General features: G+C 42.5%; 1 protein-coding gene across 1 annotated transcript in view; it reads left to right on the top strand.

The window, feature by feature from the left end:
- The window catches only part of ADORA1 (adenosine A1 receptor), a 109,375-nt gene that overhangs the window by 4,430 nt on the left and 85,244 nt on the right, over positions 1-19,701 (top strand). Inside the window, exon 2 of the mRNA XM_063444323.1 lies at positions 3,027-3,398. Within this exon, the coding sequence (XP_063300393.1) occupies positions 3,064-3,398 (335 nt within the window). The 5' untranslated portion in view covers positions 3,027-3,063. The remainder of the gene's footprint in view (positions 1-3,026; positions 3,399-19,701) is intronic.

Raw genomic sequence — 19,701 nt, 5'->3', positions numbered from 1 at the left:
GGTTCATCATTCTTCTTCTTTCATGATCTAAGTACACCATCATTTGATCATTATCATAGATCCCTTAATCTGTTTAACCAGACACCTCTTACCAACAGGAAACAGTACAGTGGGACACAAGGTCATCGATTGTACATCATCATGGAGTCTCACTACAGTTGTTGGACCCTGCAGAGGCAAGCTGTTTTTTACCATTACCAAGACCTCCACTCTTACCGAGTCCACACAAAATAGATGGGACATAAACAAGGTTACTCCTTTTGTTCTAGTTCATGTTTAGTCATCAGCAGAGGAGCGTTCTAATACCTGAAGTAGTTGCATAAGTGACTTGTGTCTTTAGTGTAAATGTTTTCTTCTTACTAATTTAGTTTTCCAATGATTTTTTACAATTATGCTAATAAATCTGCTGCTTTACTCCAATTCTGCATAGTTTAGTAATATTACCCCTTTCCCCTCTAACCCCTTTATGGGAGTCTCTTGGCACAATTTCTAATTATTTGCTTGGCTCGTGGGCCAGCCTAGGTCTCATGCCCATCAATGTTCAGAGGTTTTTTGATGATTGATATGAGACTTTTTTGAGGAATTTAAGCCAAATATGTAGTTTTATTATAATTGGTTGATAGCACTCCAAGTTTGTTTGTTATTAGATAAGTAATTTGTTTTGAGTCTTAGGAAGGTTATGTTTAAGGGGATAGTGTAAGGAGTCTTTTGTGCATTTCATTGTTAAAGGAATGAGTCTTTGAGACTGAGTTTCTTGTGATGCTTAGCAAGGCCAAGGAAAATATTTGATCCTTCCTGGCCACACGATGTGAGTATAGCACTAAGTAATTCAGGCCAGCTGCAGATCAAAAAAACAGCTTGGACATATTGCGAGGTTTGCTAATATTTAATGGAGTGAGTGGTCAGGGTGTGCTATACATACTGTAGTTGGTCATGGAATTGAAGACCCAAAGCGATAGTCAGCACAACACGAGCAACGCTATATTGGTTCCTGTTTATCAAACATCTCATTCCATCTCATTCTAAATTATTACTATGGAGCTGCCTTTAGCTGCCTTCAGATCCCCCCTTTTAATGCAAAAGGCTTTCTATTAAGTGTTATAACAGCTCTTTGGGGATTTGCTTTTATTCATATACAATTACCTAAGTGAGGTCCATCAATGATAGTGGTACTTAGATCTAGCTTTCCGTTTGAGTTTTAAATTGTCACACAGATGTCTGATAGGGTTCATGAGATCCATGAAGCCCCATCAGGTTCTTCTGCTCTAATCTTTAAGATTCTATGTATGGAACACATTTCATGCACAGGAGCATTATGTTGAAACAAGGAAGAACCTTCCACAATGCTGGAAGTAAAGTATCATCAAGCATATTATTGTCCAATAAAAGATCACAATTTAGTACAAACCATGGAAAACAGGTCCCAGATTATTCATACTACATTAACTTGCCTGAGAGACTCAGGGAAGCTAGTGTCCAGACTAAAAAAAACAAGGTGTTGTTTTTTTTTTAAAAACAGTTTTTTTTATTAATCAAGTCAGCATTACAGAAAATAGGACTTCACAAATCTATCATGTCTCAGTAAGTCAAAGATCACAATAGTCCACGCAAGGCATCAAGGTATAATATCGTGATAATATATATTACACAAAGCCATACGCAAACATACACCTTAGTGCCATTAAAAGCATATTATTGTGCCCACATATACATCATGGAAAACAATACACCTCTGCGATTTGCTCTCATCAAGTCAGGAAATCCCTTCTGCAGAGTTATCCCTCCTCGCAAAATGAGTCCTAACCTAATCCCTCCGCCCCAGAACATCATGGTGAACAAGTGGAATCACACTTTCATCTCGCAAATCTGCTGAATCTGGTACAATGAATGCAAGCCATACATCAATTTAGAAGCAATGCGACTTTGTGGCATGCTAAGCTTATCTTGCTTGAGGTATCATAATAGAAAGGAGAAAAAAAGAATTAGCTAAAAGCCAGATAAATAAAAAATAGAGGTGTGAGCATATAAGACAAGCTACAGTTATAAGAACAGTTAGGAGAGATAGTTATCATGGCACTGCTGACCGCCCCCACACCCTGCCCCCCATATCTTTAAGTCCCTCCGCATTATCAATCTCACCATCACGCTGCGCCACACACTCTTACCATGCATCTAACCTGCTTTGCGCTGTTTCCCAGAATCAAGCCATTGTTCCTTAATTGTGCACATAATTGCTTCCACAGGGCAGGTAGCAGCTATTTATCTGCATTAAGAAGGTGCCTCAATATTGATTTTTTTTTTATATATATATATATATAGAGAAATTGGCAGCAAAGTCATATGTAGAAAGACCATTTTTGCACTAAACAGTGGAGCCTTACATACAATCTCAGCAATAGTGTTCTTTACCATATCCCAAAATGGAATTATTCGTGGACAGTCCCACCATGTCCCGCCACTTTTCAAAACAAGAGATATATAACCATGAATTCATAAATTATATCGTTTTAACCACAGAGTAATTACAAGCAAATAGTTGTTACTCTCAAATACATCTAAAATGCTTTAGAATGCTAAAAAATAAAGAGTTATGCTAAGTAGACATCCAATTTACTACAATTAGGACAGATGTTTTTTTCTAACTTGGTTATTACGGTCTGGGAATGGTCACTATAAACATATTTTATGAATTCCATATTTGTATGAAAATAGATTCACTGGGCAGCAGAGATTGCCTGAAAACACCATAGATTTCTCAAGATTCATTTAACGTACATATTTCCATAGTGATAGCATTAATTGTGACATTGTTTGTGTAAATGTAGTAACGTTTTCATTGTATTAAAGCCCTATATGCTTTACCAGATTAATAAACAATACTCTATACATTATGCAAAATACGTTGTCATGGAAAGGTAATAATGGGGGGATGTCTCTGAAGTGTTATTGCATTAGTAGTTCTTTTTGAATGTTGAATGTACTAGTTTCACAGTTATCATTTTTACCTGGATACTTTTCTTCTTCAGGTTCATTGTTAAGAAGGCCTCACTGCACTGAAACAGCATGGACTCCGTTGTCTCGCTAGCTGTCTACATTGTTATCGAGGTCTTGATAGCATTGGTATCTGTTCTGGGGAATATCCTGGTGATATGGGCTGTAATTGTGAACCATGCCCTGAGAGACACCACATTCTTTTTTATTGTGTCACTCGCTGTGGCTGATATTGCGGTCGGTGCCCTGGTTATCCCACTGGCTATCACAATCAGCATTGGACTGAAGACCGAATTTTACAGTTGTCTGATGGGGGCCTGTGTTGTGCTCATCCTCACCCAGAGCTCTATATTAGCACTGCTGGCCATTGCTGTAGACAGGTATCTCCGAGTCAAGATCCCAACAAGGTTTGTAGGTTAAAACTTGTGTTTTAATTATTTTCTGATTTATAAATAATGATAATTTATGTTTTATTTGGATCTTATTTTTAATTCTATCATTTGCAAAGTATATTTTTTATGTCTGTTTTAATTTGGGCATCTGGTCATAAAAAAATGGTTAAGTATTATGTATTTATACTAAATTGAAGGGCGACCTTTCATCTTCCCTATGTAGCAAGATACAATTTAATTAATGACTAAATGTCTGTTACAATGTGTACAAATTTATACTGATGTTCATATTGCCAACACCTACTACTCTCTCTACCCTCCATTGATCCATCCTTACCTTTTACCACCTCGTTAACAAACGACATGGTAAAAGACGGTAACATGACCTTGTAGGTTCATACCAAAGATTTAAAGGGACAAATCGCTTCTTAATTACAAAATAATTAAAAATCAATGTTTGGTAGATATACCCCCAATGAAACCATGCATGCATTTAATTATGCATGTTTTCATTGTGAGCAAAAGCTGCAGATCTTTTGTCTGCAGCCTTTGCAAGACCCTCTCCCCTCACTGATTCCCCTTCTCCCCCTCTCCTCCCTCCTCCTTACACATACTTTCTGTGGCTGTCCAATCACAGAATTTCCAATGCAGCTTAATGATGAGTCTTTGCAAGGCAAGTGCTCTGAGCAATAGCTGCCTCTTGAGTTTAGCTCCAGAGAGCTAACCAAACCAGGAAGTAACAAGACCTGTTGCCTGTTTGACAGCCAAAGAGATGCAACATGGTTAATTTATAAAAGTGCCAATTTCTATTGAAATGTTTTAGGGATCTGGTGTGTTCCTTTAAGTTATCTCTGTGTTTTGGATGGATTAGTTTAGTAAAATGAATCAATGTTATTTAAAAATGAATATCTTTGAGATTACCAAAATATAATTATTTCCAGATTTCAATGTTCACTGGAATTTCAGCAAGGCCACTGCCATATCTGGTCATAAATATTTTTTTTCAAACATATTTTGCATGCTGGGTAATGACCTCCATCCATGAATAAATATGAACAGCAGCAGGCTGGAATATATATAAAATTGTAACACTTACGTTAACTTTGTTACAGGATGAAATGTCTACTATGCTGAAATGCAATACCATGAGCACAGGGCTGCAATGCAGCTTTTATGTCATTAATAACCGTTGTAAACACAAAATTCTACCGCATGTACAGTCTCCCTAGTGATTTTATCTGCAATGTGTGAGAAGAGAGTTATGTAGAATCCAGACACATAATGTACGTGACCTTGAAAAAGGTCACTAGTGGCGTGAGACCCCAAGGATAGTAAAACAGGAAATCTGAGGCAAAGGTATACAGTGCAGGTTCTGAGTAAAGCAAAATGCAGGCAGATAATCCAGTGCTCCTACATGAGGGACAATGCAAGAGTCAGGGCAGGGGACAAGAGTTAAAGTGCAAGAAACGGGTCAAGGAAAATATCAAGAACAGAGTAGATGTAACATACTCACAGCATGACTCTGGATAAGCCAGTATGTACTGATTCACCGGAACAATTTTCAGACAGAAACAGGCAGCGATGATAATTGTCAGACAGAAACCGTGATGATTAAGGCTCTGCTGAGCCGAAACGTTGCACTTATTTTTTGGTGAGGTGGTGAACCCACTAATAAAACTTACCTTCATTACCCTGGAGTGCTGCCTGCGTTCCATTTTCTTTCACCTGGACAATTTATCACTGGGAGAAATTTATCTGGAGAATATATAGAATTACCAGAGATCATTGCACATGTTATGCAGGGAGCTGAACTGCATCTCTGCCAAGTTAGTTACTCAGGTGTGCCAGTATTAAAGGGACACTCCAGGCACCCAGACCACTTCTGCCCATTGGAGTGGTCTGGGTGCCAACTCCCACTACCCTTAACCCTGCAACTGTAAATATTGCAGTTTTCATAAACTGCAATAATTACCTTGCAGGGTTAACTCCTCCTCTAGTGGCTGTCTACTAGACAGCCACTAGAGGGAACTTCCTGCTTCATAGCACAGGTTTTTTGTGCTAGAGCGTCGCTGGACGTCCTCATGCTGTGTGAGAACCTCCAGCGTCGCTCAATTCCCCATAGGAAAGCATTGAAAAGCATTTTCAATGCTTTCCTATGGAGAGCTCTAATGCGCGTGCGCATTAGGTCTCCTCAGCCAGAGGGCAGGATCAGTCTCGCCCACTGGCTGAGGTAAGGAAGGAGAGGAGCGTCGGCGACCCGAAACCACCACCGAGGGACATCGGCGGGGGTCTCAGGTAAGTCACTGAAGGAGTTTTCACCCCTTCAGCAACCGGGGATGGGTTAAGGGTAGTGGGAGTTGGCACCCAGACCACTCCAATGGGCAGAAGTGGTCAGGGTGCCTGGAGTGTCCCTTTAATCAGTTGTCAAAGTTATATAAGGTTTTAGTTCTATGTTATTAATATGACCAATTATAACACATTACACTGAAATTTCACCAGAATCAGTGAGTTTGTTCTTGAAGCTGCGCTGAACTGTTTACTATAGCTGTATTCTTGAGGTATAATAAATGGCCATTTCGATTGGCAAATTTCCTATTATTGCTAATAGAACCCAGCAGGAGTGAATATAATTTGGCATTGACTGATGCATTCCAAAGCAAAAAATGCACTCTTGTCTATTCATATTGCGTACTTCATATTGGCTAAATGCCGTTCTCATCAGATGAATAGAAACATGGCATACACACCACAAATTAGCTAATTGTAAACTGAGACACAATATGTTTGCAATGTGCAATAATCTGGGAAGGAGACCAGCAGAATTATATAACAATAAAGCATGTTCTTCATTTTGCAGATAAAATATTAAAATCATTTTAAAAATCACATTATCCCTGTTTCTTACTGACCCTGCACACAAATATTTTAAAGAATAAAGAACAAGAAGCATCCAAATGTATTACTGTCCACAGTTTATTGGCACTTGTCTACTTGACTCCCAGTTGCCCTCAAGTAAGTTTTAGGAGCATGAAGTGTGTCTGGCCTATGTTTGAGCTCTTGAAAGATTCAAATAAAGTTTATTTAACAAACCATGATCAACATGGCTTCTTTTTCTGTATGTAAGGTAACCAAGTGATTCTGTAGCTGTTTCTTATTTTGGAGTTTCCACACTAATTGGAATAACGTCTTAACAGTACACCTGAGCCTGTTGATCATATGGAATAGGCTTGACTGTCGATTGGTGCTAATTTTGGTTTGCTGATTGTATTGATGTACATGCTCAATCATTGCACACAACTAGTGTCATGGAGTATATCGATGCAAAATAAAAAAAACGATACTGATTGGTTTAAGTTATGGGTTCATATGTAGAAAAGTGAAAAAGTATTGACTGGAAATTGGAAAATAAAAACACCTTACCTGTAATCCAGGAGAAGCCAGGCATAGAGGTTCCAGTTTAAATCCAATAAAGCAAAAAGGAAGGGAATGTCTCAAACTGGGAACACTGTAAATACATCAAATTACTTAATTATCTATTAATTTCATAGACGTAGAAGGGGAAACTGGATACAGAACTCCTAATGTACAACGATCACAGCAACATTAAAACCACTGACAGGTGAAGTGAATAACATTAATTATATCATTACAATGGCACCTGTCAATGGGTGGGATATATCGGGCAGCAAGTGAACAGTCAAGTCTTGAATTTCAGGAATCAGGAAAAATGGGCAAGGGCACATTTCAGAGTGACTTTAACAAGGGCCAAATACAGATGGCTACATGACTAGGGTCAGAGAATCTCCAAAGCGTCAAGTCTTGTAGAGTGTTTACATTATGCAGTGATTAGTACCTGCCAAAAGTGGTTCAAGGAAGGACAATCCGTAAACTGCATCAAAATTATGGGCGCCCAAGGCTCATTGATGAACGTAGGGAGCGAAGGCTAGCCCGTCTGGTCTGACTAAGCAGAGGAGCTACTGAAGCTCACAGTTTTGAAAAACCTAATGCTGGGCATGATAGATAGAAAATTTGTCAGAACACACAGTGCTGCATATGTTGCTGCCTAGCTTAAGACCGGTCAGAGTGCCCATGATGACCCCTCTCCACCACTAATAGCAGATAGCTAATAGCACACAGCTTCAATGGGGATGTGGGTGTCTGAACTGGATCATGGAAGAGGGTTGTCTGGTTTGATGAATTATTTTTTCTTTGAGCTGGTGGATGGCTGGGTGCATGTGTCATTCACCTGGGCAAGAGATAGCAGCAATATTCACTATGGAGGCAGTGTTATGCTTTGGGAAATGTTCTGCTGGGAAACCTTGATCCTAGAATTCATGCTACTTTGACACCTCCCATCTACCTTGAGATTGTTACAGACACTGTACACTCCTTCATGGCAATAGTGTACCCTAATGGCATTGGCCTCTTTCTTCAGTATAATGTATCCTACTACACTGCAAAAACTGTTCAGAAATGGTTTAAAGAACATGACAAAGAGTGCAAGGTTTTATCTTGATTTCCAAATTCCCTGGATCACAATCCTACTGAGCATCTGCAGGATGTACTGGGGCAACAATTCCAATCCATGGAAGGCCCCACCTTGCAAGTAGCAGGATCTAAAGGACCTGCTGCCAGATACCACAGGACACGTTCAGAGGTCATGTGGAGACAATGACTTGATGCATCATAGCTGCTTTGGTAGCATGAGCATGAGTAGCATTATATTAGGCTGGTGGTTTTAATGTTGTGACTGATCCGTGCATTTTAGACTCAGACCTTACTCACATGAACCATTGTGTGTGGATTGGGAAGACATTGCACTATATGATTTTGCAGGTTAGAATACTGAAGTTTAGAATTTTAGTAAATTAAATGTGTTTGAGTACTAGGGCTGATTTTTTATTTGTGGATGTGTTTGTAAAGAAAATTGCACAGGTTTGCTGAGGTGAAATATAACAATTTGGAAGTGGTGTTTACTGTATGTGTTTGAAGAGAGCTTGGTATGAGGGAAAGGTGATAACTAAGAGTTTAAAGATAGGCATTTTATAGTGTGATGAACAGTTTGTTGAATTTAATGCTGTCTATTCTAAAATGCAAGTATAATTTAGACTATAAAACCCTTTATTCTAAGTGAAGCAGAAATCCTTGGAAATAATCCAAGGTCATTGGTAAGAATTCATGTAAACCCCAAAATAAAAAAACAACTAAGTAAAAGCATGAATTTCCCTGCCTGCACTCTCCTATATCTTGTTCCCTGTAACCTTCACCTTATTTGTGAAGGAAGAGTAATTAATACTAAAGGATACCAAAACAACTTTAGCTGATTGAAGTGCCACTGCAGCATCACTGCTCAATTCTCTGTCATTTAGGAATCATATTACATTGTTTATGTAGCCATAGCCACAACTTCCCTGGCTGAGACTCCCACATTCTCCCTAAACACTTCCTAAAAATAGTTTTTAAAAAAAATAAATAGCTTCCATTATTGCACAGTGTGTTTAATTAGAATTGCTTATCTCCTGAACTGTTAATAGCCTGCTATAGTCTACAACAGCCTCATGTGTGAGTTCAATTATCAGTGTTGGAGATAAGAGTTTCTAAAGTAAACACAGTATGCTGTAAGATCTTATTGAAAGTGAATACATTTTGTTTTTCCATGGAGACCTTGTGAGTCACAGCCAGAGGAGGTGTGGCTGTTTTGCTACACAAACTGAAACAAAAGTGATGGACATTACCATTGAAAAAGAACTTGTGCCCGAAACGTCTTCCGTTTTTTCCTCTTAATAAATTGCAGTAGCACTTTGGTGTGCACACCATTACTGGACGCACAGGACTTCATTTTTGCTTTGTTGGTTGTACTTACACTTTTGGGACTGCGGTGTTGAGTCTCGGCAGCTCAGGTTTACTTTTTCTCTGTATATTGAAATTGTGTAGGCTTATATATTGCCTCTACCTCATCCTATACATAAAGTCGTTTTAGTGTTTAGAGACACAGGCGGGCTGGAGACAAAAGGTCTTTTCCCCCCAAGGCCACACAAAATTCAGCAGGCAGCCACCGTGATGCCTGTGCATATCTTGCCTGTCTGCCTCTTTAGCTTCCCGTGTGTTTTGGGAAGTCAAATGTCACGGGTTATGCATTGGAGGATCCAGAGCCTGATCTCAGGTGGGGCACTTGTAGATTTTTTAAAGAAATAATCCATGCTCTGTGTAGACGGGCAGTGTATGTGTGTATGGGAAAGTGTGTGTATGGGAGGGCAGTGTATGTGTGTGTGGGGGCAGTGTATGTGTGTGTGGGGGCAGTGTATGTGTGTGTGGGGCAGTATACGTGTATGTGGGGGCAGTTTGTGAATTGGGGGCAGTGTATGTGTGTGTGGAGGCAATGTTTGTGGGGGGGCAGTATGTGAATGTGTGGTGGGGAGGATACGGGGGCTTTTTTTAATAAAAAAAATGTTTTTAAATAAATTGATGTCCCCCCTCTCTTCCTACATTTACTGAGTGAGGAGGGGGGACATTTCTCGATCCCTGGTGGTCCCAGTGGTGAGAGTGAACTCTAGCCCGTAGCTCCAGAGCTAGAGTTCACTCTCGCTAGATCCGGAGCGTTGCCGTGGTAACCGTGGCAACTCGCCATCCTCGCGAGAGAAGGACCCGGAGGAGCTGCAGGCTGAGCTCCTGGGTCCTCTCTCCCTCCCTCCCCTGCCAGCTCGGTGCCTGCGGACCACAGAGGGAGATCTCCGATCTCCCCTCCGGTCCTTGAGGGCACATTGCAGGGCTGGCACTTGGACAGTGCCAGCCCTGCATTAGTTGACAAGGGAGAGCTTCTCGGGGGGAGGGTACTTTTTGTCGTCCCCCTTGATCCGCCAGTGGGGTTACGTGACTCACGACCTCTGACTTCACCAATGGTTCGGAGAGTTTGAGGCAGACAGACAGGATGTATGTGCACATACACATTGCACATGTACCACACTGCCTCCCATTAGACACCAGGAAGGTCCTGAGGTTGCCATGTGGGTGCTGGGGTAAATGCAGGGAATTGCATCTGGGTCCTGGGGTAAGTGCAGAGAATGCCTTCTGGATGCCTAAGCAAGTTGCTGGGGGTTGCTGGCACTGGTATGTTTTTTGAGGGTACAGATGGCACTGGCAGGCTTTTTAAAGGCAGATATGGCTCTTTGGCATGATATACACATTTTATGAATTTACTGCTCTTTAGCATGATATGCAAGGTTTATGCATTTACTGCTTATTGACATGATATACCAGGTTAATGCATTTAGTTTTCATTGGTATGACATACATAGTTTATGTATTTACTGTTTCCAGGCTTGATATACCTGTTTCCAGGCTTGATATGCATTTATTGTTAATTGACATATTATACCAATTTCATGGATTTACTTTTCATTAGCATGATACATCAAGTTTATGCATTCACTGCTCATTGCTTGATATACAAGGTTTATGCTTCTAATGCATTAATAGCATTTCTTTGGAAAATCCGTCAGAACTACTTTTACTAAATGCCTGCCTGGTTGGGGAGATCTCCCTTATTGATAAGCTATGTCCAAGTGTCAGTGGGCAGGGCAATTGCTCCCCAGGCTGCTTTCTAATCACTTTTCACATTTAAATTCCCATGCGCATAGCTCTTTAATTCTTTCTGTTCAATTATCTTGTATGTCTATCAACACATCTATTTTGTTTGTGTACCTCTGTCTATCGCTGATGTTACCTGGTAGATTGGTAAAATTGCACTATGGGACACTAAATAGTTTTTGCCCCCAGGCCACAAGTTGCCAGCCCTCCCTTGGTTAGAGTGTCTCTGTAATTAACTATGTGAAAACAAAAGAACCATATTGGGTAAAATTGGTCTTTAGAGTGCTAGAGGCAAGTGATTCCGGGCATAAGTAGCCTGTCTGGATTTGTCCTGCTTCTAACTGAAAGTGTAATTGAGAGATGACCATGTGAACGCAGGTTGCTTTGCTATAACATACCATCTGATCTGGTTATCCTACAGTACACATTGTTATTATTTTATTCCACTCAACCACAAAAAGGGAAATATTGCTATTGAGGGGTTTCCGAAGACAGCATCATAAAATATGAGACAGAAAATTGAGTGGCTTTTGAATATCTCAAGAAATCCAAGATGGCTATTTTTTCACAAAAATGTACCTCTTATATTACATATTTATTTTAGTGATATGATCATTTTGTTTGTGTCAAGGTTAAAGATAGAGTTAATTTATTTTTGGGGGGCAGTTCCAGAGCATAAATGCCATGGTTTGCCCAAAAATACAGTAACTTCCGCTCCTAGGCCTCATTTATTATTTTCAGCTAAAGCCATTAATTCAGCACCCTCCCATGATCAGGGCCAATGCTAGACTATTTTGTACCTTAGGCAAGACCATCTACTCCAGCTACTAACACACTCTCCTGCCCCCCTCCCCTACCCCCCCCAACAAAAAAAAATGCCAACTTCGATTTTAAAAAAAGAGATTTGTAGAAAAAAATTAAAAGTGTAAAATTTGAAAGTACTACGTTTTATGACATAGGTTTACTTCCTCCCAGTGCTGCCACAAAGGAGTAAAGAGGGAGCACTTGGAAAAAGTGGGGGTCACTTGTTATAGTGTATTTTTGTTTATAATGACACTTTTTTATTATTTCTACACCGACACCATTAAAAGTTAAAAACTCATAATCATTTCCAAGTGGCAGTCCCATTTAAGTAATTATAAAAATGCATGATCTAATTAGATGATCTGACACTCCTGATCAGGGCTCCTTCTCACCTTCCTGCCGGTGGTTGCCTCTAGCTCCACGTGTGAAGACTGACTCGGTGGGAGGAAGTGATGTTGCATGGCTTGCGCCTCACTGGCTGGCGGCCTGAATCCTGTTTGCAGATTGTCTGAAGATAACAAAAGACAACATCAAGCAAGCTCAGTGAAGTTAAAGTGACTGACAGTTGAAAGGGGATTTTAACACTGCCTTAAGATGCACTGTTGTTGTGTGCAGGTAGCGTTAAGATTCTCTGTCACACTCACCTCGCTCAGTCTGCTTCATGCTTTGTCCCATGAACTTCAGCCAATCTTAACTCTGCATGCGCTGCACACAATCGTGAATTTTGGGAGCAGTGCGGTGGAGTTTATGGGGAGAGGCTGCGGGGCGTTACTACGAATCACAGAACCTCGGAGCAAGAATCAAAGAAGGGCCGTCCTAACGCTCTCACTAATACACATACACTGAGATACACTCACAGACAGTCACACAGTCATTGGCACACACACTTTCAGTTACAGATACACTCTTTTAATGATACACATACACTGTCAGTGATTGTAATTTTCAGTGAGTACTCCGTGACAAACACACAATGACATACATATACTATCACACAAAGACAGACACACACTTACCGACAGACAGACACACTAATTTGACACACACTGCCAGACAGATACACATGCTCACTGACAGACACACACATGCCCACTTAAAGACACACACACTCACTGACAGCTGAACACTCTTAATGACAAGCTCACTGACACACTCACTAATTTGACACATTCACACATAAACATTCTCTCACACACATGTACAAATTATTATTATTACATTTTTTTAGGCCCTCCCAAGCCTCCCTACCTTTGCGAGAGCTGGTATGGGTCATCTTCCTGTGGTGTAGTGTGAGGCTGCTTGAAACTTATTGTTCTTACTCACTGCTCCATTGTGATGCCAAGGCCAGAGCGACATTTTATTACGGCTCCTGGCATCAGGGCCGGTGCATCTATAAGGCGGCACAGGCGGCTGCCTTATGGCGCCAGAGCAGGGGTGCGCAAAAATCCAAATGCCTGGGGACTCAGAGTTTTCAACTCACCTCGCTCTCCCTGCAGCCTGCACACAGGAGCATGGCAGTGAAGTCAGCAGGCCTTTTCTGATGATGTCAGAAGGGGCGGGACTTCAACTGCTCCCAGACTTCCCAGCGGTCCTGACTATCTGCAGCTCCACCCTCCAGTGCAGCCTGTCCCACCCGACCACCATGGCATGGGCGTCCGCAGGAATTTTTCCTGGGGGGGGGGCATAATTGTAATGACATCCATGCTTGGTCCCTTTTTGACAGTCATGAAGGGGAGGAGCATAGTCATTATCACATAAAGCCAGGGTGAATAGCATTTTCACAACTATGGTGTCAGGAATACATGTTTGTATTCCTGACACTATAGTGTTCCATTAAGCAAATTAAAGGAACATTCTGGTCACCATAACAACTTAATCTAAATGAAAATGCTATGATGCCAGGAAGACCCTGGGTGCTCTCTTTCCTTTAAGGGGTTTATCCCCAAAGGCTTCCTCCAGCTCCAGATTTCCAGGTCGCTCAGTGGTACTCGGCTTCTGAATCGGAGTGTCAGGAAGTGCAGATTGACGTCAGTCATGGGTGCTACAGATTGGCTAGAGTGGTCAGTTGACGCTCTAAGCCAATCGCTAGTTCCAGGTTCATAAAAATGTTTTACTTTTTTATGAATAGGGAGCTACTGATTGGCTTAGAGTGCCAGCTGACCTCTCTAACCAATCAGCGACACCCCTCCCCAGCGGCCCTCTGTGCTTCCTGACACTCAGTAAATAAAAGTGAACACATTAACACTGATATTTTTTTACCTGGGGAGATGAGCAGGTCAAAAGTTTCCCTGCCAGGCCCAGTTACCAAAGCCTTATGATGCGGTGTCGAGAATAAAGTGGAGGGTTCACTTCACTTGTCCTTCCTGTTCCAATCTCCTTTTCTTCTCCTTCATTTGACACAGTCTTCTTTTTCTTCTGACACAGTCTTCTCTCCTCCTTGGTTCCTTCACCTTTCTGCTACTTTCTGCTTATTGTGCTCCCCCTTCTGCTCCTGTCTCTTTCTGATCCCTTTCTGCTTCTTGCAGATCATTTCTGCTCCTTCTCCTACTTTACCTTTGTGCTCCTTCTGATTCTTTCTGCTCCTTTACCTTTGTGCTCCTTCTGTCCCTTTCTGCTCTTTGCAGACCCTTCCTACTCCTTGCTGCTGCCCCTTGCAGACCCATCCTGCTCCTTGCAGACCTTTCCTGCTCATTTCTGTTCCTTCTCCTACTTCAGATTTGTACTCCTTCTGTCCCTTCCTGCTCCTTGCTGCCATTGTCAGCTCCTTGTTGACCCTTCCTGCTCCTTGCTGCCCCTTCCTGCTCATTTGTGTTTCTTTGTGCTCCTTCTCCTACTTTAACTGTTGTGCTCCTTGCTGTTGCTTCCAGATCCTTGCTGACCCTTTCTGCTCATTTCTATTCCTTCTCCTTTCTGCTCCTTCCTTCTCCTTCTCTTACTTTACCTTCCTGGTGCTTGCTGACCCTCACTTGTAGGCTATCTCTGCCCCCCCCCCCATCCCTCACTTGTAGGCTATCTCTGCCCCCCCCCCCATCCCTCAATTGTAGGCTATCTCTGCCCCCCCCCATCCCTCAATTGTAGGCTATCTCTGCCCCCCCCCCATCCCTCAATTGTAGGCTATCTCTGCCCCCCCCCCATCCCTCAATTGTAGGCTATCTCTGCCCCCCCCCATCCCTCAATTGTAGGCTATCTCTGCCCCCCCCCCCCCATCCCTCACTTGTAGGCTATCTCTGCCCCCCCCCCATCCCTCACTTGTAGGCTATCTCTGCCCCCCCCCCCCATCCCTCACTTGTAGGCTATCTCTGCCCCCCCCCATCCCTCACTTGTAGGCTATCTCTGCCCCCCCCCATCCCTCACTTGTAGGCTATCTCTGCCCCCCCCCATCCCTCACTTGTAGGCTATCTCTGCCCCCCCCCCATCCCTCACTTGTAGGCTATCTCTGCCCCCCCCCCATCCCTCACTTGTAGGCTATCTCTGCCCCCCCCCCCATCCCTCACTTGTAGGCTATCTCTGCCCCCCCCATCCCTCACTTGTAGGCTATCTCTGCCCCCCCCCCATCCCTCACTTGTAGGCTATCTCTGCCCCCCCCCCATCCCTCACTTGTAGGCTATCTCTGCCCCCCCCATCCCTCACTTGTAGGCTATCTCTGCCCCCCCCCATCCCTCACCTGTAGGCTATCTCTGCCCCCCCCCCATCCCTCACTTCCCTGACCTGTAGGCTATCTCTGCCCCCCCCCATCCCTCACTTCCCTGACCTGTAGGCTATCTCTGCCCCCCCCCCATCCCTCACTTCCCTGATCTGTAGGCTATCCCCCCCCCCCCCATGCCTCACTTACCTGATATGTAGGCTGTCTTTGCTGGCTGCATGTGTTGCTCCCCTGCGGATTCAGTCAGAGAGAAGCAGAGATAAGCTGTAGCTTCCATTGCACTGTATTTTCAATCTCACACGAAAATTAGCAGAACAAGCTGAAAAATGCAGGGGGGGGGAGGCAAGTGCCCCTCCTTGCCCCCCACTGTGGACGCCCATGCACCATGGATACGGTTCTTCCCTCCCTGGCCCAAGGTAAGCCTCTGGAGGGGGGGGGGGGGGGGAGCTTTTAGTATGTTTTTTTTTCTCAAATGAAAACTTTTTGTTGTTTTTTCAGCAGCACCTCTCTACTGCCCCTGTGCCCCTCTATGGCCCCTGCCCCCCACCATACTGCCCCTGCCCTTTCTACATCCCCTTACCTCCACCATACTGCCCCTGCCCCTTCTACAGCCCATCCATTTCCCTCTATAGCCCCTGCCCCTCCCATACTGCCCGCCCACTACAGCCCCTCTATTTTCCTCTACATCCCCTGCCCCCCACTATACTTCCCATCACCTCAGATGGTGCACAAGGGAATAGGGAGGGAGAGCAGCAGCATCAGTGCTCGCTCGCCACCCATGCTCAGCCCTGCCCCCAGACACTCTGTATATTGGCAGACTGGGCACCTGCCAATGAGGTAAGCAGGTGTCTACATTACCTAGCTAACAGCCAGCTGACTTCTGGGGAGCGCTATGGTGTCCATGGGCCCCCTTACAGGCTAAACCCAAGGGACCTCAGCGACCCCTGTAGATCTGCCACTGGGTGCGTCTTGAGTCCAGCAGAGTAAGGAAGACAGAATTGCCTGTTCTTCATCCTTCTCAACTCTTATTGGAAGATATCTGAATTACAATGGCAACAACTGCCATTCAACATGGCAACTCCCACTATCCTTAGGCAGAGCAGAGAGCGACATTGTTCCAGCACAGTCCTGAGATTAGGGACCCACCACCAAATATTCCATGAATAATTTATGGATGATGACACCCACCGTGCAGTATGACATTTGAAAATAAGATCTTCCCCTTTGCAGAGTATTGGTTTAAGAATATTTGCTATTAAAAGTTTTGGGTGTTAATTGAAATTAAGTGATTTAAAACAGCAAAGTAAAAACTCAGTGGTATCCATAGACAGTTGGATTTAGTTAAAACATTTGTGACAAACTAAATCTCAGATATGAAGACTAGAGTTTATAAACAGTCCTACATGCCTGAGATTATAATTAGGAAATAAATCAAAAGTCACATATGGTGTGCATAAGGGAGAATATTTTTCCATTAAAAATATGTACCTTTTAAGTGTCCAAAAATGCTTTTTCATCTGGAATGGAATCCATTCTCACTTTGCTGCAATATTCACTGACAGGTTCATTTTTCTTACATGATGTGAACAATTTTCACAAAGGGTTTTAACAAAAAGTATTTGTTTCTAAGTTAGTAAATATCCCTGCTTGCTGACAAATATCAGCGGTACGTATTTTTTACTTTCCAACCAATTATTATTCAAAATTATCTTTAAGTAGATTTGAATGATTATGATTATTATTTTATAATTATTATTAAAAAATGATATGCGATAGAATCATATGTAATGAATACATTTAAAGGGTTACTTCAAACCGTATAATTAGAAAAAGAAATTGAACAACACAAGAAGCTTATGACTTAGTGTTTAAAATGCCTATGATCAAGTACCTACAACTTACATTGCAACTTCAGTGTTATTCACCAGAATGGGTATTCTTTGAAATTTCCAGACCTCAATCTCTTGCTTAAAACTAAGCTATTTCGCCCAATTTATTGATATATTTTCTGCCCCCAAAAAAGTAGCTTAACAATCAGCCAAGAGTTACATTTAAAGGACTTACCGGTACAGTTTTTCTTTTAAAAAAAACATATCTGATAAAAACATATCTAATGCCCTAGATGTTTTGCATAAAATATTAATAGGCCATTTCTATTTTAATAAGTATTATATACTTTGTACAGTACCCTGCTAGATATTGACATTTCTCTAGCTAAGTAGATAGATATTCTTTTGTCATAGTATTTACAACGTCTTGTGAAAATCGAACAAAATAGCAGCACCTCATACTGATGTATTTGTAGACGGATTTGGATATTTGTCCCTGTCCTCTTCCTCTATTGTTTTCAAAGTATCCGCCTACTAAAAAATATTACACAATGCCAAACCATTTTATCTTTCAAGCCTGAAAACCCAGAAACATTTCTCTGAATACTGATCGCAACATAATGCAGAAACTTTAAAAGATTTAAAAATCATAATGAAGGCTTTCATGTCAGAAAAGTAGTGATGTCGCGAACATAACTTTTTCCGTTCGTGAACGGCGAATGCAAACTTCTGCAAATGTTCGCGAACGGGCGCACCACCATAGACTTCAATAGGCAGGTGAATTTTAAAACCCACAGGGACTCTTTCTGGCCACAATAGTGATGGAAAAGTTGTTTCAAGGGGACTAACACCTGGACTGTGGCATGCCATAGGGGGATCCATGGCAAAACTCCCATGGAAAATTACATAGTTGATGCAGAGTCTGGTTTTAATCCATAAAGGGCATAAATCACCTAACATTCCAAAATAGTTTGGAATAACGTGCTTTAAAACATCAGGTATGATGTTGTATCGATCAGGTAGTGTAAGGGTTACGCCCGCTTCACAGTGACAGACCAAACTCCCCATTTAACGCACCGCAAACAACCGCAAACAGTCCATTTGCACAACCGCAAACTCCCCATTTGCACAAGGTTGGATACCAAGCTAGCCATGTCCCGTTCCTTGTCCTCACTGATGTCATTGAAGGTCTCTTCCTCCACCCAGCCACGTACAACACCAAGTGTCCCCGAAAGGTGACAACAAGCCCCCTGTATTTTTTTTTTTTAAATGTACACTACTTTTACACCAGATATGAGTTGCACTGGTGTGACACTGTGCCCTGGCAGGCCCTGAAACGCACACGTGTGAAGGAAACTGACTGCTGAGGCTAGTGGTGTTGTGCAGAGAGGCACTGAGGCTAGTGGTGTTGTGCAGAGAGGCACTGAGGCTAGTGGTGTTGTGCAGAGAAGCACTGAGGCTAGTGGTGTTGTGCAGAGAGGCACTGAGGCTAGTGGTGTTGTGCAGAGAGGCACTGAGGCTAGTGGTGTTGTGCAGAGAGGCTTGAAGACTATGGTGAGGCCTAATAGAAAGCAGTTGTTGTTGGGGGATTCCATCATAAGAGGTGTGGAGATGGACAATGGTGGTCTTGTGAGGTGTCTTCCCGGAGCTACTGCTCACAGAGACAGGAGACGTATCTGTAATATTGTTAAGCAAGCAAAGCAGGAAGGGGAATTGGATGTACTTGTCCATTTAGGGACAAATGACTTGGCTTGCAATGAGGTTTCAGAGGTTAAGGAAGTTTTTAGTGTTTTTGCCAATGATATACGGCAGGTTGCTTCCACACTGTCATTCTCTGAAGTTCTGCCTGTGCATAACACTCAGAACGACAGGCGGATGCGTATTAGGGACTTTAACTTGTGGCTTGGTGAATGGTGTCGGGAGCAAGGATTTGGCTTTATTGCTCATGGTAGCTCTGTTTGGAATGGAAATAAACTGTACAAAAAAGATGGTTTGCATCTTTCTCAAAAGGGAACAAATGTTCTCAGTGAGCAGTTCAGAGGTTTTGCTAGGATGTTTTTAAACTAGGAGGGGGGGGCAAAAGGGTGATAAAACATCAATCCAATTGTCCCCCAAAACAAGGACAGAAGGTGCCTGTAGCAAGTGTGTTAAAAAATGATAAGCTTAGAGTCATGTCTACAAATGCTCGCAGTTTAGGGAATAAGATCCATGAACTTGTGGGAATAATGGCAACTGATAGTGTAGATTTAGTCGCTGTTACTGAGACATGGTATAATGAGAAAAATGACTGGGACATAGCAATACCAGGGTACTCTTTATATAGAAAAGACAGGGAAGGCAAGAAAGGGGGAGGGGTGGCCCTGTATGTAAAGGATAGCATAAAATCTAGCCTAATAAAGTTAGTGAGGCGAACATAGAGTCCGTTTGGGTTACGTTAGAATTTGGTAATCACACA

This window comes from Pelobates fuscus, chromosome 1 (genome assembly GCF_036172605.1).
Source record: "Pelobates fuscus isolate aPelFus1 chromosome 1, aPelFus1.pri, whole genome shotgun sequence".
NCBI classification, from domain to species: Eukaryota; Metazoa; Chordata; class Amphibia; order Anura; family Pelobatidae; genus Pelobates; species Pelobates fuscus.
The sequence above is the reverse complement of the archived record's forward strand: the minus strand, read 5'-3'. Positions and strand labels throughout refer to the sequence as shown.